Source organism: Varanus komodoensis, unplaced genomic scaffold (assembly GCF_004798865.1).
Source record: "Varanus komodoensis strain SLA01 unplaced genomic scaffold, ASM479886v1 scaffold13_3, whole genome shotgun sequence".
Classification (NCBI taxonomy): Eukaryota; Metazoa; Chordata; class Lepidosauria; order Squamata; family Varanidae; genus Varanus; species Varanus komodoensis.
In genome coordinates, this window is record NW_025335409.1 from 15,197,848 (window position 1) to 15,222,904 (window position 25,057).

Consider the following 25,057-nt stretch of genomic DNA (forward strand, 5'->3'; position numbering starts at 1 on the left):
TCAGCATGTTCAGGTGTGCTGTCATCTCTACCATGAAGAGTAGCTTTTCCAGCTACTCTGACCATTCCAGCTCAAGAAAGGTGAGCCCTTTGCTGCCCAGGTAAGTTTTCACCTCTTCCAGACATGTGGCAAAGCGTTTCAGCACCTCCCCTCTGGACAGCCACCCGACTTTGTTGTGCAGCAGGAGATCAGAATACGTGCTTTTCACCTCGTCCAGTAGCAAGTGGAACTGATGGTGATTTAAACCTTTTGCCATTATTTTATTGACAATCTGAATGACAACATTCATTACTTCTGTGCATTCTGGAGGAAAAGTTTGGGCGCACAATGCCTCTTGGTGCAGGAGGCAGTGAAATGTCAGCAGCGTTCTACCCAGCGACTTCTGCAGTAAAGCCACAAAGCCCTTCTGTGCTCCTGTCATACTCAGTGCCCCATCAGTAGCCACAAACACCAGGTGGGTAGTGTTTATTTCTTTGGTTCTTAGATAATCCAAGACAGCCTGACAGATGTCCTCCCCCTGTGTTTGACCTTTTAGTGGTATCAGCTCAATCATTTCTTCCTGTGGCCCAGCAGAGTTCACATATTGGCAGAACAGTGCTATTTGTTCAATATCACCTTTGTCTTTGGACTCATCACAGGCGATTGAGTATGCCACAGCTGAACTGATGTCTTTAATTTGCTGTCTGGTGATGTTTTCTGCCATTTTTATGGTTTTGTCTTTGACAGTCTTCACAGAGAGAGGCATATCTCTGATTTTCTGCACAATTTCACTCGTTTTTGAAGTCCGAGAATAGATGTTCTGAAATCCTAATGAATGATTCTTTTATATAATCTCCATCTGTGAACGGCTTCCTGTGCATGACTATTTCCTGGGCGGCCACAAAATTAGCATATGTAGTTGGATTTGCAGACTTAATCCACTTCTTGAAATGATTTTTGCTCAGATCAAACTTCTGCATCAGTCCCGAAATGGCTTTTTTTCTCTTATCTCCAACCGGATATTTTTCAGCAAAGGCTGTGTGTTTATTCTGGAAATGTCTTGCAACATTTGACTTTTTGTTGTTTGCCAATTTCTCACCACATATTAAGCATACTGGTAAACCAGTCTCGTCAGCATTGAAAGCAAATGAATTTGTCCACGTACCATTAAATGTTACGTTTTCTTCTGAAATTTTTCTTTTCTTGGATTTATCCATGGTTGGCCAACCAGGGGTCGAAAAGCTCAATAAATCGCGTGCCGGTGGGAGTCGCACATTGGTGGTTGTGATGCATAGTTTGAGCGACGGAGCCGCAGCAGAGGGATGAAACAGCCACATGCGGCTCCCGTTGCCGACCCCGTCTTAGGGCGAGCCTTGTCCTCGACTTCAGCCTAATTGACCAAGGAGGATGTCGGTAGGGAGCGCTCTAAGGATCTTAACCGGAAGCGAGTCTGTCAACTTTTTCGTCGCCACTCCGTAGTGATAGAAAAAAGCACAACACAGGCAAGTATTTCAAGCAAGTATTTACAATGCTGTCATCACATGGTGCTTGTAGATCCCCTTGCTCCGCTTGCAATATTGGAAAAATAACACTGGACCACAATGTAAGATTGTCATAAGCCAAGCCTTAGCCAACCTAGTGCCCTTCAGATGTGTTGGACTACGGCTCCAAGAATCCTCCTGGGAGTTGCAGTGCAACACATGCGGAAAGCAGCAGGTTGGGAAAGGCTGTGGTAAGAGAATGCCGCGCACCCATCCCCGGCGCTAACGACTTGCTGCTGTCCAGTCGCAGCTATAACAAAAATTCTAGATATTTCACGCTTTCTTAAGATCAGCTGTCCCTCCCCCTCCAAAAGAAAAGCCGTTGTGAATAACTCGGAATCTCGGCGGCGGTTAAAAGAGTGATCAATCTACACTTTCCAGCGCATCATAGATTGAGATTCGCACTGCGCCTGTGCGGAAGCCAAGGCCGATTGTTTTGCTGCGGGGTTTCCGGCCGAGCGGCGAGAGCGGGCCTGGCGGTGGCTTCGCGGGCCTTTACGCTGCCCGGGAGAGTATGGATATTCTCAAGGCGGAGATTGCGCGGAAGCGAAAGTTGCTGGAAGAGAAGGAGCTGCTGGCGGTGAGGGGAGACCCATGGGGAATTGTCGTAGCGTTGGGGCTGGGGACTTGGGGTGCTACCCCCGGTTCACTCCTGTTTCAGAAAGAGGTGGTAGGCAGAAATTCAGCAGGCGGAGCTCGCCCCTTTCTCGCGTTTCTGCTTTTCGTGTTCACCATGTCGGGGAAACTGGGTGGGTTTTGGGAACGTCGAAATAGCCTGTTCGTCTGCCACGGACCAGTTCCTGAGAGGGATGGACGCGCACCGTGCTCACCTTCTAAGAGGCCAACGCTGCTTCGCGACTGCTTTTTTGGCTTTAGCGGGGTTTCGTATTTTAACTCTTTTCCGTCTACAGGAGCAGTTTTCTTCACCTTCCCTTAACTGTTTTCTCAGCGTTCCCCAGAGTGGTGAGACTGACTTCAAAATGCATCTTGTGGGCGGTGGTGAGGAAAAACCTGAGGCATGATCAGTATTAACATTTAAAGAGATCCAGAAGGGCTTGGGATGTTCAGCTATTCTGCTGGAAAGATTTGTCTTTAACTGCTGTACAAGAGAAAGAAATCCAGTATGCACATCTTTCTGGCGCAGATCCAGTTATGGGAACAATTTGATTTTTTAAAAAGTTTTTGCTTTAAATTCAGCTATTAAGAGCTCAGAGATCTGCCAAAAATGGTGGGAACCTTTATATCCTCTGCAAAATTAGCTTTTGAGTTATGTATAACCCAGTTTGAATATTTTTAATTGAAAGCACCTGGAACAGCAAAAAGAGGACCCATTTTTATAGAACATATGCTGCTGTTAATACATCAGTGTTTGCATGTTGGTTTCTGTAGCTTTAAAGTTTGCCTGTTGAAGTCCATCTAGTTAAAAGAATATGATATTCCTGTTGATACTAGAATGCAATAAAATTCCAAAGATATTTTAGTGATGATGAAACTTTGAATTAACTAAATATTTTGTATTCCACAGTATACATTCAGATTTGTCTAATTGCAAGTAACAGATAAGAAAATAACAAAAAATAAGCATGGGCTGAATGATACAGGCCAAGGAAGAGTATGTTATATTGCACGCCCTCCCCAAGTTTCTCTCAGTGGCATGTTGAAAATTCAGAGGTCTAAAAACCATTATATATTTTCTTTTTTGAATTTATGAAATTCCTTCAGTTACTAATACACATTATATTAAACCAAGTTAATACAAAAATGCAATTTAAAATGAACTTTAGTTAGTTGTTGTTTGATGTAATGGGGGGTTCAGAGATATTGAAGCATGTATTGCAGTTTTCTTATCAATGTCTGGTTTGCAGCTGAAGACCCAAATTTCAGCCTCAGTTATTAAAGCTACAGTTTGCATATCTTTTTACAAATTCCCTTGGTCTGACTTGTGTACCTGTTCAGTCAGGATGTTTAAGATGCACCTGTACTTACTTAAATCTAATAATCTGGTTTGATTTATATATTAGGTTTTTTCCTGCAGCATTATGAACAGGGAATACATTGTGAACATTTAAATTCGGGCAGAGCCTTCTGCACTGATTTTATTTATGCATATTTGAAAATGGGGTTTGTGATCCTTTAAGTGAGTGACTTTCAGTTTGGTTAGGGTTCCTTGAAAACTTATAAGAGCTAACTGATTAGAAGGTCAATAATGATAGGCTGCTTGTCTTCCACTACCAATCTGTTCCTGCAATATGCAGCAGCTAAAAAGCAAAAAGGGAAAAAATCTGTTCTTTCCTTTTAAATCATGTCACAGTGGTGAGAACCAGAAAGTCTGAGCTGAGCCTTGTACGAACTGAGCACCAAATGCAGCCTCCCCCTAATAAATGATCAGTACTGTTTCTGATGAGCACGGTTCTTTTTGCATAACTCTGGCTACTAGACCAGGACTTCTGTGTGTGTCAGGGACCATTCCTTTTGCATTTGCTCTTTCATACTTTTTTATCCTGCTTATGTGGAGGCTTGTTGTAGTATATGATTGTCGCAGCTGGATCAGGTATAGGTTTGAGACACTGAGAGCAGACACTAAAGACAATCTATATGAGGCTTTAGCCACTAAGATAGAATAGATGTTACTTTTCAGGAGATACTAGCTTGTGGAAAATTCTTCCCAGCTTTTTCTTCCTAGTTCCTATTTATTAATGGTTCTGTAAGTGTTCTGAACCAAACCCAAAATAATCTTTCCATCCCCAGTTTGGTACCCTCCAGATGATATTGAGCTACAGTTCACTTCATCCTAGACACCCAGCTTTAGGGCTGATAGGGATTGTAGTCTCACACATCTGGAGGCTGACTGGCTGGGAATCGCTGGACTGTTTGGTATGTTCCTGAATAACCTATGTGTATCTTGATTAAGCCCTAAATGAATTCTGATTTGGAAGCTTTGTCTACCAAATAATAAATTAAAATAATTTATTAAATTTGTATTATATGGGCTGTTTTTCATTGTACCATTTATTTGTAACTTGCTATAAATTACTACGACAAGCTGTATATAAATAATCTATATGCAAAAAGTCATTTATTCTCTCCAGTCAGAAGTTGTTTTCAGCTATCCCTATACAGGAACCCTGTTCAAGCATTCTGTATGTGGGTAAAGCAAACACTCTGTCCATGTGAAGCAGAGTGCTGACAAATCTGCACTCTGGCTCACACACACAGGTGGCTCACATCTTCAGACTACTGCTCTCCATGATTATAGGGTAACAAAAACAACAGGGAAGAAAGGTAAGGCTGAAGCACACCCTTTCTTAGATACTTGTTTTGTCTATAAGTAGAATATCTGAATAGAGTTAAAATACTTGGCCAATGAGAAAAATGTGTTAGTGGTTCATTTGTAACCATAATTTTATATTGGTGGAATTTTTTTGGTGTACTACTTGGTATTCAGGTCTTAACTATCATGCTGTACTCCAGTTTTTCTGAACATCATTGTTAAAAGGGTGTTAATGAAATGTCATAATGTTTAACTGCTTTCCTTTCTTTCAGGAAAATAAAAAATACTTCAAGCGTAGTGAACTAGCAAAGAAAGAAGAAGAGGCATATTTTCAAAGATGTGGCTACAAGGTAATGTGATAATACTTAGGTTAGCATTTCTGCTTACCTATGCAGTATCTTCTTGATGATATTATTTTAAAATACCTTAATAATTATTCTTTGTTCACTCTACCACTGTTGTACTTTAGCCTGTAAACGAGAAGCCATCAGGAGAGGTATGAGTTCCCAACTAAAGTTTGCAATGCAGGAAAAAACTTGCATGGATGTGTAGCTATTTGAATTTGTGTTTATAATTTGGCTTCTGTGGAGGGCATGAAGATGCTTGAAAATAAAGCTGTTCTTGTTTTCTGTTTAAGTTGTGCTCTAGCAGGCATGTACACTGGATCCAACATAACCAAATCCCTTGTACAGAACAGCATAAGACGCTGCTAATCCTTACACTGCTAGCCTGGTTTTGTTGGGGCATCCCAAATGCTTAAAAATGCAGCAAATGAACATCATATTGGAGTATCTTTTTAGCTTAGAAGATCCAGTCCTTGAAAAACAATGGAATATGGCTTATATTTTTGGTGCAGGTATGGCAAGTATAGTAAGCAGCTTGTATTTGGGACAAATACAATGAATGAGTCATCTGGAAGGCTTTCTGTTTTTTTCCCCCACCAGAATGTCTGAAAAGAGTTTGGATGCAATTGGAGAAATGTAGCAGTTTGAACAGCTAAACTGTTTTAGATTGAAAGTGTTCTTCAGATCCAGATGTTGCTTTAATGATAGTCCATTATAAATTACCTTCCCATCCAGAGTTAGTCAACAGCTTTCCAACCTTGAAACAGAAATTTCAAACATTCTCCCATGGTGATAAAGCTAATCAATTTCACTTCCATACTGGACAGAGAAAATTGCAGATTTTTTAAAAAAAACTGAAAATGATTGCTAAAACTCCTCTCTCACAAAATGATAGAATAGGTTAGTTCACACAGCATGGCAGTGCACCCTGCAGATAAGCTATACAATGTAGGTTGTTTATGGAAATGCCCACTTTGGGCTCACTATAGTTTGTTTGCCCTCGCTTTCCCCATCCATCTTCTCACAGAGTGTTGAGGAGACCTGCATGGCAGAACTCATTTTGCCTCCTCTCCCTGCTGCAATCATAATCCCTCTTGAAGTCTTCGCAATTTTTCCCTTCCCTTTTTTAAAGATCGCTTCTTGTGATCTCCAAAGTGTCAACCAATGACAGCTCCACTAAAATGCCCAAGTGGCACCGTGGAGCAGGTCTTACTGGCTCATCAGCTGTTCTTTTTTTAAATGTGTACAAATGTTTTCCATTTCAGTTACAAATGTGTGTGTTAGGTGGGGGGTTCACTGGTTTGGAGTTCTACAGGCACACAGGTCCAGCTACCCAAAATGCAAAGCTTTGCCTGATAGACAGCAGGCACTTACCAGAATGTCTAAGTAGACAACATGTTCGGGTATGCAGAAAGCCAGGCTTCAAATATTACTTTGCTTTTACTGTGCCATACACAAAGCCAAGCCATGACCTGGTCTTTGCTTGTGTAGCAGGGGTGATTATAGCTACAGCAAGATGCGCAAGGTTTTAAGTTTGGACTTTACCTTTACCATCCTGTCCCTCAACCTCTAAGTGCTTGAAAAAGTGGAAAAGAGTATCCCACTCTGTTTATGGAAGCTCTTACATTTGACAGTTGTCAAAAGTAAGGATTTCTTTTAAAGGAACATTTTAAATAAGCTTTAACATAAACTGTCAAGGGAAAGCAAGTAACGTACCTGAAATCTGTTTTTATCAGTGTCCATTTATTTATTTATTTATTTATTTATTTATTTATTTATAGCATTTGTATGCTGTCCTTTCGCATAGCCTCAGGATGGCTTACATAAATAAGAAAAATAAAATAAAACATAATACAAATAAAATCCAGATCCATCCTGGCTGCAGATTAAAACCTATATAGCTGATGTTAAAAGTTATTAAAATATTGTTGAAATAAAAAGGACTTAGCCTGGCGCTGAAAAACAAATAATGATGGCGCCAGGGGGACCTCTCTGAGGAGTGCATTCCATAGGCGGGGCACCACCGCAGAGAAAGCCCTCGTCCGGGTACTTTGCTTCCTAATGTCTTTCACGGAGGGTTCCCGGAGGAGGGCCTCTGCTGCTGATCTCGGGGGGCGGGATGTCCATAGATGTTGCCTGCAGGAGTGTCAAGGACTTTTTGATAATATTGCTGAGCACTACACTTACTACTTCCCTGGACCCACAATGCAATCAGTGTTCTAAGTTTGGACAACCCATCAACTCATAATGGGTCCAACAATCCCTAGAACAAACTATGGGCTCCAACAATGGCTTGTTGTCGCAGAACAAACCACCCTGCAAGAAGCTGTCCAGGTTCACATCACATGAGAACCCACCATGGCCGGTTATCTTCAGTGGATTGCTGTATTGTTCAGTCATTGGCTTAAAGCTGAGTCAGCAGTGATGGTAAGGATCCACAATAAAACTCTGCCTCATCTTTGGGCTAGTCATCCTTGATTTACTACCACCTTTGCTGTCAGAAGACATTTCTCTGTCTTTGAGCTATTAGGCCTGTTAAAATCAGTTATGTAGCAGTAAAACAATCAAAATTGACAACTGCCTGGTTTTAAAAGTTGTGTGTATAGCACTCCTTGCTGCTGATGGTCTGGGAGTCTCTCTTAGACATAAGTACAGAAGCAACACAGAGAAGTTTGCATTTAACAATCATACAAAAATGAAATTAAAGAATTTGGTTTCAACATAGTATATTAAAGATTTTTTCTGGCAAGATTTATGAAAAGAATTAGCACTTCTTCTCAAGTAGTAACTTCCATTAGAAACAGGAGTGTTGTGGCTCATATCATCTAGCATTGTGAGGCTGGTGTACACAGGGCCACCGTGGCAAGACTGACATGGTGTGGGATGGCTAAAAAGAAGAGACTAGAGGAGTCCACATACATTAAGAATGAGCTTTTTCTCTTCTATTTTTAGGTATTCAGTAAATTTTACTAGCTTATGTCACTGTAAGATCAAGTAGTTGTACAATTTAATTGCTTAGTATTTATATTCTAATTGGAAAAATCAGAATAAAAGGAGTGTGGATGGTATCTGTATTCAAATAAATCTTTCTAAATACAACTCTGAGACATTCCAGCTCCCTAAATGCTTTCACAGAGCCTCCCAGATCTCTGCATTTAAATTTTAACATGCTTATGATGAGGTAAAAAGCTGTCTGTGTTTTACAAAACTAGGTGCTTTTGCTTTGCTAGTTACAGGTGTTTGAGTTGCTTGTAAAGGGGAAGTTATGTAACAAAATATTTTATTTCTTTTTATTTGGCACAGACATTGCTTGTAACTTATTCCAGCTGATGGAATGGCTTAAGCTATTTCCATCTGGAAGTTAACTCCACCATTAGCACAATAAAGTTCCCTTTCAGAGATGCATATATTCACTATGTATTTGTATATTTCAGATTTAAAATGCTGTTTTATATAATAAACCTAGAACTTTATCTTGTATAAATCTTTGGTTTTTTTATAAAACATTGTCATGGCTATGTACTGCATATTCCTTTGGCATTTTCACAGAGGAATATGTGGGTTCTCAAAAGTCATTCTGCACAAGTTGCTGAAATTATAGGCTGCATTTATTGAGGAGAATTGATGATCTTGTGCTGTTTAGAAGTATTGACAGTGTCATAGGTTTGGAGAACAATAGTAGCTGAAATTGACTCAGTGTTTCAGTTCACATGTAATATAAAATCATGGTTTGGCTTCTCCCTTTCCTCATGAGCTCTGGTTCTTTTCCTCCCCTCTTCTGCTTTGATCACACCATAGTTGCCTTCTTGTCTGGACTAGGCAAGCAATGATTTGTGCAAATCATAGTTTGTCTCAAAACCAGAATTGGAAAAAACACGTTTCCAATTATTATATACACTAAACATGATCCCATTTTGTCCCTTAACCTTTTCCACCCACAACTCTTATGATACCCTCCTCACCCAGTATATGTATGTGATGCCTTTCCCTTCGCAGAAACATCACTTTGACTTAGCTAAAATTTTAACTTGATAGTAAGGCATCGGAGTGCTTGCTCTCCATGCTTAGTGAATCACTATGAAATGTCTGTAGACATTGTGCAACTCTGAGGCCAAAGCAAACTCTAAATAATTTAACTGGCAGCTTGTAGAAGTTTCTGCATGTCAGCTATGCTGCATACCATTAAAAGCTGCTCTTAGAAACAAGTTAAGTTCCTGTGAGTTGAAATTTTCTTTGCTTTTATTTAAAAGCATGGCTTGTTATGCTTCTTGTTGCTACCCAGATACAGCAGGAAGAGGAAGAGGAGGAGAAGGCAATCACTTCATCAAATCCAGTGTTGGAGCTTGAATTGGCAGAGGAGAAGTTGCCTATGACTCTTTCTAGACAAGAGGTAAAGACAGATCCTCAGTGCTGGCTGTATGTGGACCAATGTAAGGCTATTAATGTATTGTAATATTTATGGGGAATTTATATTGCAAGCCTGACTGTAGTCCTCTTGATGTCAGTGGTTCTGTTCAAGTATGCCTAAGTCAGATCCAACCCATATAATGTAAATTTTAATTGTCATGCAGTAACTGTATAATTTTATTATTTGTTTATTTAATGTATATAAAAGCCACTGTGCTTTTATGTGTCTGGGTGACCATTAGAATAAATATTGTTAAATCATACAAGAGTCAATAGCTGTAGATAGCTACATATATAAGATTGTTCACTAGACTAGCTATTCTCTGAAATTCCATAACAGTTCCAATCTTTGAACTGCCTGCAGTCAGTGCAGTCATAGAAATGATTTGATCTTAACTGTAGATAAGGGATCAGGAGTTCCTGCTCCCTGTCGTCCTACTCTCATGGAGTGGCTAAAAAGAACATCATAATTGTTTACTTTAATAGTGGTTAAGGCTCATCAGGGTTCCTGTTTAGGGTTTAATCAGGAATTTAAATCAACATTAAATAAACATTAAATCCCGATTAAATGGGAATCCTAAGGTATGGACATAGCCCTTAATTTCAGTTGAAGGGGAAAGTTTAGCTCCAGAAAGAAGATAGAACCTGCATTACATGTATACTAGTGCTAGTGTATCTGGGGTAACATATTAATGATTTCCACACATGTTGACTCAAATGTATAGTGTAGTCATTGAAAATCTTTCATATCTTCCCACTGATATGGCTGAAAGAGCGTATTTCGGTTTCCCACCATAGAACTCTAGTTCTGTGTTGTCAGAGAAGTGACTTTCAAAATTATGATTATTTGTCCATTGTTTTTGAAGTAAGCAACTGCCAAATTGTATCATCAGGCTGGGCATATTCCTGCACCGTCTTTGCTCTTAGACTGATGCTAGCAATAGAGCACTTTATTTTTATACAAAAAATGAGCTATTTTGTAAGCTCACTTAGTAAAAAAATGAAGCCCTGTCTGTCACTTACAAATGCAATATTGATCAAGCTAGGCAGTTTCAGAGTTGAATGTTTTTCAGCTGATTAGCCCTGGAAGTATGTGAATGAAGTTATATGTATTATTGAAATTCATATATATCTGAGTGAAATGACTCTGATAAACAGTGATAGTGAAACTGAAGTTGTCCAAGCAGCCTTACTGGAAGAGAGATGAGCTCTGTTGAAAAAGAGGTGTGGTGATCAGCATATCATGCACAGTTCTTTGGGTTATTAGCACAGCCTTTCCCAACCTGGTATCCTTCAGATGTGTTGGATTACAACTCCAAGCCACAGTGCCTGGGGGGAGGTTGCTGGGTATGGTAGTCCAGCTTACCTGGGGGACATTGCGTTTAAGAAGAATTGTGTCCATTTTAGTAACTTTACTTACCCCCCCCATTTAAATAATACAAGTGAAGTACATGCTATTTTAAAAAATTGTCAGCTGCCCACAGAGCCCTTCAGGCTATGGATGGCATAGAAATAAGTACGTTAAATGTTTACAGACATTCCAATAAAAGTGCCCATATAAATGCACACTTTAAAAGATAAAAGTCACTTGATCAGATATTGGGGGAAAATTAACATAGGTTACTTTTAGTTCTCTTTACTAAATACAAGCAAAATGAACATATTAGATTATGACCTTTAGGGAGAACAGCAGGAAATGTTCTGATTTAAATTTGTCTAATTTGCACAGGCAATTTTGCATTTCAATTTTTTCTAGAAAACTTATATCACTGCTGATACTATGTAAACAAACCAGAGTCATGCTAGAGTTAAAATGACCCTGGAGAATGATTTGTGAATGGGGTTGTTCTTCTTTAATGTTTGAGACTTTTTCTGTGGGGTTGCTTTGCACTAAACTGCCGTGTGTTCATCTGTCTTTGTTTTTCCTCCCAAGTTTGTACTAAACTTGCCCTTTGCTTATTTCCTCGTAGGTTATTAGGCGGCTGAGAGAAAGGGGTGAGCCTATCAGACTGTTTGGAGAAACTGATTACGATGCTTTCCAGCGGTTGCGGAAGATAGAAATTCTGGCTCCAGAAGTGAACAAGGTATATCTGTGCGTAAGCATAAGAGAGATCCTTGAAGGAGCCATAATTAACTGGTAGATTTTTTTACACATAACATGGAACTGGTGGTGTGTATTTAGCCCAGGCTCTACTGCTCCATTTAGCCAATGCACCTCATTCTTGGCTAACTGAAGTCAAGCCATTGGGACTGAACCTGTATGGGTCCCTTGGCCAGTCTGCCCACCTCAAGGTCTATGTATCTCCTTTAATATCTGATTGACTCATTCAGTATGCACCTCTTTTAGAGAGCACATTTAGATATTCCAGCTTATGGATGGGCCAAGTAATTTTCCAGTTTATTAGTGTATTGAAATATAAACCAAATTCTGCAGTAAGAATGGATCTTCCATGAGAGAAGCCACTCTACCTGATTTTTAGAGCTCCCTCCCCCACCAGAGCACAACTCACCCCTTACAATAGAATCTCCCAATTCCCTGTGTAGCATTCTCAGGGCTGTCATGGAAAGGAGTTGTAATGGGGGTTCTGCCAGCACATTTTGTCCAGTATAAATTTGGATCCAACCATTAGTTCCTGTTTGAAGACTTAATTCATATGCATTATACCTCTTACACCACCTTCCTGTCGCCCAGACTGATCTTAGAGGCGTCTCTTAGCACTTGCAATTAGGATTGTTCAGTTGAAAATGTCCAACTGATTTATCTAATCTGATGACACATTGTGCAAAGTTTGCCACTTACATAACTCTTTTAAGGGCTTGGGCAGTGACCTGTTTGCCAGATTAACTTGACATATCATGGACAGTTGTTTTTCTTTCTGTAGGGATTGAGAAATGATCTGAAGGCTGCTTTGGATAAAATTGACCAGCAGTATCTGAATGAAATTGTGGGTGGCCAGGAACAGGGAGAGGATGATACACAGAATGATCTTAAAGTCCATGAAGAGAATACAACCATTGAAGAATTGGAGGTATTGTACAGATCATTTGACTATTTCCAAATGATTGTGCACACTTCAGAATAAACAAACACATTCTGTCCCAAGGAAAGCTAGCTTCTGTAACAAATATTTGCACATTTTTTATTTGTATTAACCTACAACCTTTCTTTTTCTTACTAATTTTGGTTTAGTAGCCATGGAAAAGGAGCTATGAAAGGTAAAGACTCCATCTCCTGGTAATTACTAGAAAGCATATTCAGTCTATTTGGTTGCTTCAGAAATTTCAGTAGGTATTAAACAGAGTCCAAGATAAGCCTGCCCTGCTTCCCTGGTGCCTTTTTGATACGCTACTTATGTATTTTTTTTTAAAGGCTACAGCTGAGGATATGATTTGTCAAAAATAGGGCTAGGGGACATCTGGATTGTATTATGGGTTCCACTGCTTCTCCTTTTATCTTTTGTATTTTGATTGATGAGTATATTTTTATAGCTAACATTTTTGCAGCTATAATTTTTAGAATCCTGCATTCCGCTTTCTGTTAGGAATCTTTTGACATGGATTTCTTGAACAAAGAATTCTCTTCTGGGAGGAAATACATTTTCAAAAAAAGAAGTTAGGAAAGCAGTTTGTAGTCATAGAATTATAGAGCTAAGAAGTCCTTGGAGGCCCTCTTTTGGGCAGCCCTGCTGAAGAAAACTAGATTGCTATGAGAGAGAGGGTCTTCCCAGTTGTGGCAACCCATTTATGGCATGCTCCCCGAAAGATTTGCCTGGCACACACAAGGTCTTTTTTAACACCTGGCAAAGGTGTTTTATTCTCCCAGGCATTTTAACAACCTAATTCTAGTTTTCTGTTTCTGTTTTATCTATCTGTATGCTTTATGCTTAGTACTGTATTCTTTCTAAATATTGTATTGCATTTTAAATGCTTATTGTATAATTAGAGTCTTAAAATTGTTGTAATCCTCCTAGAGACTATGGTTATTGGGTACACTGAAAGTATAATTACTAAATAAAATGACTCTAGCAAAGAAGCCACCACTTCCTGCAGCGGTTTCTCCAGTTAGTTCATCCAAACTCTGCTTTCCTGCATTTTCCACCTGTTATTTCTAGTCCTGTCCTCTGGAGCATCAGAGACAATCCTGCTCTATCTTCTCTGTAACTGTCTGCAGATATTTGAATACTTACCATGTCTGCCCTTAATCTTTGCTTATCCAGACTAATCATATCCAGCTCTTTGAACCATTCCTCTTGGGACTTGGTTTCCAGAGCCTGCACTGTCCTTGTCTTTCTCCATTGGCTGTGCTGTAGTTTGTGAATGGTCTTCTTAAAATGTGCCCTTGCTAAGTGTGATCTGGGAACTTTGTGTCTGTTAAGACAGCCAAAGGTTTCATCAGACTTTTCAGCCATATCACATTGCTGGCTTGTGAACAACTATATCACCTAGAAACTTTTTACACATACTGTTACCCCAGCCTGGTTCCTCTCAGGTAATTGCACCTTTGACTTCTGTTAAACCAGGATGTTACATTTTCTCTGTTGGACACTTGTTGTTGTTGTTAGTCGCAAAGTTGTGTCTGACCCATTGCGACCCCATGAACAACATTCCTCCAGGCCTTCCTGTCCTCCATCATCCCCCGGAGTTCACGCAAGCTCACACCAACTGCATCAGTGACTCCATCTAGCCACCTCATTCTCTGCCGTCCCCTTCTTCTTTTGCCATCTACTGTTCCCAGCATTAGAGTCTTCTCCAGGGAGTCCTTCCTTCTCATTAGGTGGCCAAAGTATTTGCGTTTCATCTTCAGGGTCTGGCCTTCTAAAGAGCAGTCGGGGTTGACCTCCTCTAGGACTGACCGGTTTGATTGCCTTGTGGTCCAGGGGACTCGCAGGAGTCTCCGCCAGCACCACAATTTAAAGGCCTCAATTCTTTGGCGCTCAACCTTCCTTATGGTCCAACTTTCACAGCCATACATTGCAACTGGGAAAACCATAGCCTTGACTATACGCACTTTTGTCAGCAGGGTGATGTCTCTGCTATTTAGTATGCTGTCTAGATTTGCCATAGCTTTCCTCCCCAGGAAAACATCTTTTAATTTCTTGGCTGCAGTCCCCATCTGTGGTGATCTTGGAGCCCAGGAAAATAAAATCAGTCACTACCTCCATTTCTTCCCCATCTATTTGCCAGGAAGTGAGAAGACCGGATGCCATGATCTTAGTTTTCTCAATGTTGAGTTTCAAGCCAACTTTTGCGCTCTCCTCCTTCACCCGCATCAAGAGGCTCTTTAGTTCCTCTTCACTTTCTGCCATGAGTGGTATCATCTGCATATCTGAGGTTGTTGATATTTCTCCCAGCAATCTTAATTGCAATGGGTGATTCATCTAGGCCCGCCTTTCTCATGATGTGCTCTGCATATAAGTTAAATAGGCAGGGTGACAGTATACAGCCTTGCTGAACTCCTTTCTCAATTTTGAACCAATCAGTGGTTCCGTGTCCAGTTCTTACTGTTGCTTCTTGACCTGCATAAAGGTTTCTCGAGACAAATAAGGTGGTCTGGTACTCCCATCTCTTGAAGAACTTGCCACAGTTTGTTGTGATCCCTGCAATCAAAGGCTTTAGCATAGTTAATGAAGCAGAAGTAGATGTTTTTCTGGAACTCCCTAGCTTTCTTCATGATCCAGCGTATGTTGGCAATTTGATCTCTAGTTCCTCCCTCTTCGAAATCCTGCCTGTACTTCTGGTAGTTCTTGGTCCACATACTGCTGGAGCTTAGCTTGCAGAATTTTGAGCATAACTTTGCTAGCATGTGAAATGAGTGCAATGGTGCAGTAGTTTGAGCATTCTTTGGCATTGCCCTTCTTTGGGATCGGAATGTAAACTGACCTTTTCCAATCCCGTGGCCACTGTTGGGTTTTCCAAATTTGCTGGCATATTGAATGTAGCACTTTACTGCATCATCTTTTAAGATTTTAAATAGCTCAGCTGGAATACTGTCACCTGCACTAGCTTTGTTGCTGTTCAGACTTCCTAAGGCCCATTTGACTTCACATTCCAGGATGTCTGGCTCGAGGTCAGTGACCACCCCATCGTGGTTATCAGGGATGTTAAGCTCTTTCTTGTGGTCCTTTGTGTAATTCTGCCACCTCTTCTTAATCTCTTCTGCCTCTGTTAGGTCCCTGCCATTTTGGTCCCTTATCATGCCCATCTTTGCATGAAACGTTCCCTTCATATCTCCAATTTTCTTGAAGAGATCTGTGGTCCTCCCTATTCTATTGTTTTCTTCTATTTGTTTGCACTGTTCATTTATGTAGGCATTCTTATCTCTTCCAGCTATTCTCTGGAATTCTGCATTCAATTGGGTGTATCTTTCCTTTTCTCCCTTGCCTTTTGCTTCCCTTCTTTCCTCAGCTATTTGTAAAGCTTCCTGAGACAGCCATTTTGCTTTCTTGCATTTCTTTTTCTTTGGGATGGTTTTAGTTCCTACCTCTTGTACAATGTTGCGAACCTCTGTCCATAGTTCTTCAGGCACTCTGTCTACCAGATCTAATTCCTTAATTCTATTTGTCACCTCTACTGTATATTCTTCAGGGATATGATTTAGGTCATACCTGAGTGGCCTAGTGCTTTTCCCTATTTTCTTCAATTTAAGCCTACATTTTGCAACGAGAAGCTCATGATCTGAGCCACAGTCAGCTCCTGGTCTAGTTTTTACTGACTGTATAGAGCTTCTCCATCTTTGGCTGCAGAGCACACAGTCAATCTGATTTCTGTGTTGACCGTCTGGCGATGTGCATGTGTAGCGTCGTCTCTTGGGCTGTTGGAAAAGAGTGTTTGGTATGACCATCGTATTCTCTTGACAAAATTCTACCAGCCTGTGTCCTGCTTCATTTTGTACTCCAAGGCCAAACTTGCCTGTTATTCCAGTTATCTTTTGGCTTCCTACTTTAGCATTCCAATCCCCCATGATGATAAGGACATCATTTTTGGTGTTAATTCTAGAAGGTGTTGTAGGCCTTCATAGAACCGGTCAACTTCAGCTTCTTCAGCACCAGTGGTTGGGGCATAGACTTGGACTACTGTGATGTTGAATGGTTTGCCTTGGATTTGAACTGAGATCATTCTGTCACACTAGGCCAAGACTAACAAGGGTAGTACCTTGATGTATGTAGTGGAAAGCTTACCAGGATTCCCCACTCCCATGGCCAACTGAGCTGAAAGTCCCACCCAGATCTTCCCTCATCCCAGAACTTTCAACCAGACATTAGTTTTAGCACATGAGAAGCCCAGGTTTTCTGGGGAAAATAGCTTTATTAAAAATACAGAGGTGGAGGGTATTGAAATTACAGCTAAAAGGATAAAAGGGGGAAATGGGGGAGGGAAAGGGAATGGGAATTTGGAGAGCAGCAACAAGAAGTTTACAGCCAACCAAGAACCCCAATTCCCAGGCCTTGTTGGCCCACTTGGACATAAAATAGCAAAGCTCAGTGTATAGTCTTGGCTATGCACTCTAATACTGTACCGGCCTCAGGCACAGGCAGTGCAGGTTAGCACAGTGTTTTTCAGTATGGAGAAATGGCAGCAAAACCTAAACCTCTCCTTGAAGAGGAACTCTGAGCCTTTCTAGGCCCTGGGTGTTATCCCCCCAAATCTGGTCTGTTGACCGTGAGGTGATGGTCAGTTAATGCTTTCAGGTGTAAACCATTTGCCCCTCATGACAGCTATCTCTGTGTCCTTGGGGTGTAATTTACAGTATCTCTTCCCTTAAACATAGTGAGAGCCGAGCCTTGCTTCTAGGGATTCTGCAAGGCTGGCAACTGGTTTTTCCAGCATTTTACCCCTTATGTCAGTTAACCCTTCCCTGCCTCTCAGGGCTACTAGCTGATTTATGTTACTGTGTATAATGTTTCTTTCTTTCTTTATCCATCTGCTTTCAGCAGATGCTGTGTGTGTGTGTACAACCTGATCTCAAGTGATAGTCCTCCTGCCTTTCTGTTGGGTCTGTCCCTTTTGAATAAAGAATACTGTTCAAGTCCTATATGCTAATCATTAATTGCATCCCACCAAGTCCCAGTGATGCCTATCATATTGTACTAACCTTCCTCTATTAGGATTTCAAGATGGTCCCCTTTATAGTCTGTGCTCTTAGCATTAGTGGATAGAGAGTCAAAGGCCATGGGTGTTGTACTGTCTGGTTTCCCTGCTGTCTTTGACTGCAAATCATTAGGGACCACCGTCGTTGACCTGCTTCCATCTTTGTCCCCTGTATTTGGCTCAGTTCTGGCTCTGGTTACTTTTCCTCTTCCTCACCTCTTTTAAAGACCTTGTGATGAGTTTTGCAAGGCCTCTGCCAAGCATGTTCCTTCCAGTTCTCATAAGGTGTACTTCATCTCTTGCCAGGAATCTTTTGTTTGGGAAGGTTAGATTGTAATGCAATGGATCAAATATCTCCCAGTGATACCATTTGTGTAGCCTGATGTTCACTTACTTTCTCTTCTGACATTCTGACCTTCAGTAGTAATGAGCAAGGACAATGTCAGCTGCATCCACAAGTCCTTTGCTTTTTCCTTCCTAGAACATTAACAGCCTTTGGAGGGTTTGTCAAGATTTCTTTTGTCTCTGTCATTTCTTTCCAGGTAGATCAGCAAGAATGGATGGTAGTTAGAAAGTTTAAAAAAAAAATCTTGGCAGCCTATCACATCTTGGATGCTCAAGGTAGATAATGAATCTCCTGAGACAGCTGTGTCTGTCCCTCTCAGAGAACTGGGAAATTTTTCTTTTCTGGTGGAACAAATCACAGTTTCCATGTGACACATGCAAGCATTTGTATCTCAGTTCACTCTTTTCATCTTGGCCTATGTAACTTAAAAGAGAGAGAGCTGTTCAGCCATGCTTTTGAGTGTATATGTACCTCAGGATACGGATTGTGTGGTTCTTCAGATGTTTGACTGCAACTCTTATCAACTCTCACCATAGGTTCTGCTGGTTTAGGCAAATGGGAGTAGACAGCCCAGATTCATTTGGAGGGCCCCACACTTCTTCCCCTGACAAACTGCTGAATTAAAGCATATCTATAGTGGTCCTGAATTGAAGCAAACTTGGATCAACTTTTGTTGTGGGAAAGGCGAATGAATAAAGGCACCTTTTTTCTTTATTTTCTAGGCTTTGGGAGAATCTTTAGGACAGGGTGATGATCATAAAGACATGGACATCATAACCAAATTCTTGAAGGTAAAAAGTCTTAAGAGAAGAACCTCTGAAGTATCAGCAGAAATAGATGGTGTTCTAAAGCAAATATTTTTTTCTGCTGACCAGACCTTAATTTGTTAGAATTAACTTGACACTTCCTTTCCAGCTATGTTTTAAAATAACTTAACAGGTAAAGGTTTCCCTTTGACATTACATCCAGTCATGTCTGACTCTTGGGGGCGGTGGTAATCTCTGTTTCCTAGCCAAGGGAGCCAGCATTGGTCCACAGACAGTCTCCGTGGTCATGTGGCCAACATGACTAAACACTGAAGTGCACAGAACGCTGTTACCTGCCTACTGAAGTGGTACCTTTTTGTCTACTTGCATTTGCATACTTTCGAACTGCAAGGTTGGCAGGAGCTGGGACGGAGCAACGGGAACTCACCCCATTGTGCAGATTCGAACCGGTGATCTTTCGATCAACCAGCCCAGCAGCACAGCGGTTTAAACCACTGCGCCACCTGCAGTCACTTAATAATAGACAAAATAACTTATCTGTGCAGAAATTCCTAATAAGAGACCTAAGCCAGGTCATCAAGAGTAAAACATCCAAATCACATATTTAGTAGTCTGTGTGGTCATGAAGAATTTTTCTTAAATCTGAAAATCTGGAGCTAGGTAGTCCAAAGGGGAATCCTGTATCTTTTGATAACTGACTAGAACTAACCATTCAGTTGCAAATGCAGGGTACTTCCCCCCCCACCCCCCATCTCAGCTTTTACCTCCATTTACAAAGCAGGAGCACGAACAAGGGAAAACTAGCGCCTGCCCCTTGCAGCCTCTCGCTTGCCCACACCTCTAGCCTGGCCCTGACTTAGGGCTTTCTGGTCAAGCAGGGAGAGAGGGTTGCAAAGGAGACACTGCAGCTGGGAAAGGCATAAAGATTGACCGCTGTCCATTCCCTGGAAATACTCCTGTGCTTTGCTTTGAGCTTGAGGTCCCTGCTGAACTGTGATGATGCCCAAGCCCACATACTGGAGCTGACTGCTGCCCTGATCTTCAGTAACATAGTACCTTGTAGCTTTTCCATTTTGCTGAGAGGCTGGGCCGTGCACAGACACAGCCTCATGGATACAATGCTTCCATGGCTGGGGTCAAATTTGAACCAGGAATTCGCCCAATAGCAACCTGTTTGTTTCTCCTTATTTGCAATGTGGGAAGTATAACAGTAAACTTCAGTGAAGGGCTGTTGTGGAGAATCCTGATATAATGTAGAACAGGTTCTTTGAACAAATTCTGAAAATGTTATAAAAATGCTATGTTACTGTTATTAGTATCTTGCTATTGGCATTAGATGGGACTAATAGAAACTCCAGTCGATACAGTGGTACCTTGGCTCACGAACTTAATCTGTTCCAGGACTCTGGTCATGAGCCAAATTGGTCGTGAGCCAAGTTAAATTTCCCCATAAGGTTCAATGTAAATAAGGTTAATCTGTTCTGTAACTATTTTTTAAATCAAAAATGTAAAGCAAAGTTGCAAAGAACAAAGATCGCAGCCATCTCTCCCCCCTCACCCTGAGCACGAATGCGGCCATCTCCCCTCCCCCCCCAGCACAACCGCAATCGCGCCCATCATCCCTGCACGCACCAGTCATCCTGGCGTGCTGGGGGGGGGGAGAGATGGGTGCGATTGCGGGCACGCTCAGGGAGGGGGAGATGGGCACGATCGTGCTGGAGGGGAGATGGCCAAGATCGTGGTTGCGCTCCTGCAGGAAAGACGGGCACGATCGCGGCCATCTCCTCACTCGGGAGAGTGGGGAGATGGCTGCAATCGCAGTCGCGACCCAATGCGGAGTTCGCGACCTGAGTCAAAATTTTTATGAAATTTTTGTTTGTGAACCAATTTGGTTGTAAACTGAGGGGTTCATGAGCCGAGGTACCACTGTATTACTTGGAAGGAAGAAGGGCTTCGGCTTATTTATAGCTTTGCTTATTCAAGACTTGCAGCTCAACCACATGGATATGTACTCAGAAATAACTCCCATAGAATTTTAATATAGCTTACTCCCAAGTAAACACATAGGATTGCAGCTTTCATGTAAGGATATTGTTCATGTTTAGCCACACTGTGGCAGTATGGCCTAAACTTGATTGCCATTTTCAGTTCCTTCTTGGAGTCTGGGCTAAGGAGCTGAATGCTCGAGAAGATTATTTGAAACGTGGTGTACAGGGAAAGCTGAACAGTGCCACGCAGAAGCAGACGGAATCATATCTGAGGCCTCTGTTCAGAAAACTGCGGAAAAGGGTAACATCAGCAATATTTTCCTTCTCTGTAATCTTTTTCTAACGATGCAATGATTATAACAATGTTTTTCCTTTGGCACAGACAGAGCGGGTGAAACTGACATAGCTAGTTTGTTCAGTCCTGTGGTAAAACTGTTCCTGGATAGTACTACTTCAGATATACTGTTTTGGCTCTTTTAATTTGGCTGTTTCTTTATATTCTTTATTGTTTATACCTTTAAAATAACCCTGCCTGCAAGATCATGGTTATAATTTCCATTTTGGAGATAGGAACAAAAGCTGGTGTGCCATGACTCTAGTGCATGGGTTCTCAAACTATGGCCCACAGGACGGATCCGGCCAGCCGTGGCCTTCCATCCTGCCCGTGCCACCGTTCCCCACCTGCGCGTGTGCTTGGTGCAAGGGTGGGGAGGTGGTGGCTTGCTCTCTCGGAGATGGTCTCTGAGTGAGCAAGCCACCACCGCCTGCCTCCTGCACGCGCACGCTTAGATACGGTCTCCGAGCGAGCAAGCCACCGCTGCCACCTGCCTCCCATACGTGCATGCTCACCGCTGTCTCGTAGTGCGGGTAGGGAGGTGGTGGCTCGCTTGCTTGCTCGCTCGCTCGGAGATGATTTTGGACTTGCTGGGGGAGATCGAGCGAGCGAGCCACTGCTGCACGCGCCCGATGCCGCCTTGCGCGTGCCTGACGGTACCTCACTGGCCCGCAGCCCCAGGCACACCCCCACCTCACCACCCCGCAATGGTCACCGCAGCCTTTCAACTGGCCCCCTGTTCAAAAAGTTTGAGGACCCCTGTGGAATCCATACAAGAGATTTGAACCTCTGACGCTTGGAGTCAAATCCAGATACCTTGTCACTCAAACCAGTGGTTGAGTGGAATGCCCTGAATCTGTCCTTTTATTTGCCTGGCTAGTTTAGCAGTTGCCCTGAGTGAACGCTGAGTGGCAAACAACACCTTTTCCTCTTCAGTAATGCTCTGTGGAAACCAGGAGGCAGGGGCTTCATAGTGTTAACTATTACTTGTTTTTTCCCTTAAAAGACAGAGCAGAGAAGCCATGAGTGTGCTCAACGTAGTGCTAATCTAAGAATGGAAAATCAGGGATCTGGCTATTTGTGCTATTCATGTCCTTCTACATTCCTTAAAGGAAAAGCAGCCTTTTATAATAGATTGTGGAAGAGCAGAGCTGTGCACATCACCCGGGCAGTTGAGGCAGCAGTGTCAGGGACCAGGAACAGCTGAAAAGAATCAAGCCAAACATGGAAGGGCCAGCCTCTATAAAACCACTCAGCTCAGGCTTTCAGAGGCTACCTGATCTGTCTCTGCATGATTACTGCGTTCCAGCCATCCTCTAGGGATTTTCTGTGTGTGTACCATAGGTGTTTGTGGATCCTTCTGTCACTTCCATTGCAGCAACCCTTTCCTGCTCTTTGAGGAGGCTGCCTCTTGTAGATCAAAGTAACTGGCTGCTCCGACGTTGCCCGGGAGGTGGGGACAGTAGCTCATGCACAAATAAGGGGCTGGACTTTGAGGCTGGTTAGTTTGCTTTTCCATTTGCTAAATAAGGGAAGCTTTGGCCCTGCAGATGTCCCTGGTTTCTCAGACCTGATTGTTGGCCATGCTCACCAAAGGGGTTGATGGGAGTTGGTTTATCTCACCTTTTCATGTGCTCTTTGGTTTGTGTCGTTCTTTTTAGACCCTTCCTGCAGACATCAAGGAATCAATAACTGATATTATCAAGTTTATGCTACAAAGAGAGTATGTGAAGGTATGGTGCACTTTTAAGAGTCCATGACATTCATGTTCTGTATCTGTATTGTTGGGCCAAGGTATTCGAACGCTTCACCAAAGTTAACTTCAGAGCACTATTTTAGTTCTGATAACCAACCAGCATTACAGACACATACTCAGGCATACCAAGCCATTCAGACCTTAGCCACAGAGCTGAGGGAACCCACTTGCATCGTAAGGTTCCCTAGACTGGAATGGCTAACTGTTGGGTTCAAGATGTGGTGCTGGCTTGCTGACAGTTTAGTTAGGGTGAATTAAAAGCTGGGCTTTATCCAAACAAATTCCACCTGAAGGCTTGTATTTTAATGGATGTTCTTGGGGATATGCACTCTGAAATATATGAGAGTAGAATTTTTAGCATTTCTTGACAGGCTGGTTTGGTTGCAATGTCAAATGTGAAAGGGGGTGGGTGCAGAAAAGTCACAATTAATGTGAAGCTACATGATGAGTAAGCTTGTAAGAAGAGGGCCAGCAGTGTTCTTAGGTCTGTGGACCCCCAAACGGGTAAGTTAACTCTGAAGATCAGAACACTCATATGGCTGACACAGTTCATTCTGTGTATCAGTTACTGGCCATTCTTTCTTTCTGCAGGCTAATGATGCTTATCTTCAGATGGCCATAGGAAATGCCCCTTGGCCTATTGGTGTCACCATGGTTGGCATCCATGCCCGAACTGGTCGAGAGAAGATTTTCTCAAAGCATGTGGCTCATGTTCTAAATGATGAAACCCAGAGGAAATACATCCAAGTAAGATAAACATAATGGTAGTTCATTGTCTGGAGACTCACTTTGATCTTGACTCACACCTTAAGACCACTAAGGAAACTTATGCCCAGGGGCCACATCTGGCCCACTAGGCATCTCAGTTCAATCCTATAGACATCCCCATATAATCACAACCCCTTCCCCAGTGCCATCCCTTTTACCCTATCACTTGCTCAGTGCTTTCTCATCTCTTGGTCAGTCCCCTTCTCTCATTCAAAATGGTTGAAGCACCCTTTCTGAGGTTTAATTACTGGTGATAAGTGTTTTACAGTACAACTTGCTGGTATTTTTTCTATTTTTGTCCCCATTCTTTTTGTCTTTGGCCCCACCTACAACTGGAATGCAGCCCTGAGAACTTTACTAAAATGGAATTTGGCCCTTGGGGCCAAACTTCTACCTTAAAGTTTCAGCTTTGGACCTGCTATGCTTTATCTAGCAGCTGCAGTTCTTGTGCTTTCGTCCTGTACTTTGTCTGGATAGCTGGGATATGTTACCACATTCTGTTTTGTCTTTTTCTTCCTAGGGTTTGAAGAGGCTCATGACAATTTGTCAAAAACACTTCCCTACAGACCCCTCCAAATGTGTGGAGTACAATGCATTGTGACCATTGGTTTCTGCTCTTGGGTACCTGGACTGTGAGAGAAGAGAACACTCGTTACGAGAACTTTATATTTAGGACTTGGAGTGGGTGGGATGTGAGGAGAAAAGCAAGCCATTTCATTGGGGCTCATTTGAACAGGTTGCAATCATTTGTGCTTTGAAGAACCTGCAGATTATCTTGTACTGTTGAGGGAAAATACATTTCCAAGAATGGGACCCAATTGCCATATGTGAACGAGCAGCTTTCTGGGACATGCAGCTTGTGTGAGTCCCCAAGCAGATAAAGTAGGAAAGGGATAGTTTCATTCAACATGTCAGCCTTGGAATATGCCTCAAGAGATACAAATACATCAGGATAAGACAGGCTTAAGCTCTGGTTTAAGTTGGTCCTTCCAGGTTGTGCAACGGCAAGGCTAAGTGGGAGCCAGTGGGCTGTGCACATGAGCTCACTACTCCTGTGTGTTGTGCTTTGTTAAGCCAGAATTGCTGGTTTGCTCTAATGTGTGAATGAGGTGCTGTGAAATGTCTCATCTTTGATATTTGTTTTAGCCCCTCCTTTTTTTAAAGCTAAACTTGTTTTTATAGCTTATCACTTCAATCACACCTTTGCTAGGATCAGCCATATTTCCAAAATCTGCCATGTGAGCATTTGGGTGTACACAACTAGACCAGTGTGGTGTTTTACTGTGCTTTACTGGTGTAAACTTTCCTAATTTATAAAATGTTGCCTTACTGTTTTATGTCTGAAGAACATTTCTGTTACAGTAAAGAAAAATAACTTGCAAGTTAATTCTTTAATTAATTAAGAAGAAGCCCCTTATTATTTTAATAGTAATAAGAGGACATGTCTCCACCTTATTCCAGGCTCTGG

General features: G+C 42.0%; 1 protein-coding gene across 1 annotated transcript; it reads left to right on the forward strand.

The window, feature by feature from the left end:
• Positions 1 to 1,951: 1,951 nt before the first annotated feature.
• PRPF18 (pre-mRNA processing factor 18) lies at positions 1,952 to 24,923 on the forward strand. The gene is made up of 10 exons (XM_044423320.1): positions 1,952 to 2,100; positions 5,064 to 5,141; positions 9,418 to 9,525; positions 11,513 to 11,626; positions 12,425 to 12,571; positions 18,699 to 18,767; positions 20,892 to 21,032; positions 22,727 to 22,798; positions 23,413 to 23,568; positions 24,110 to 24,923. The coding sequence occupies exons 1-10, from the start codon at positions 2,035 to 2,037 to the stop codon at positions 24,188 to 24,190; spliced, it is 1,032 nt and encodes a 343-aa protein (XP_044279255.1). The 5' UTR covers positions 1,952 to 2,034; the 3' UTR covers positions 24,191 to 24,923.
• The last annotated feature ends 134 nt before the right edge of the window (positions 24,924 to 25,057 follow it).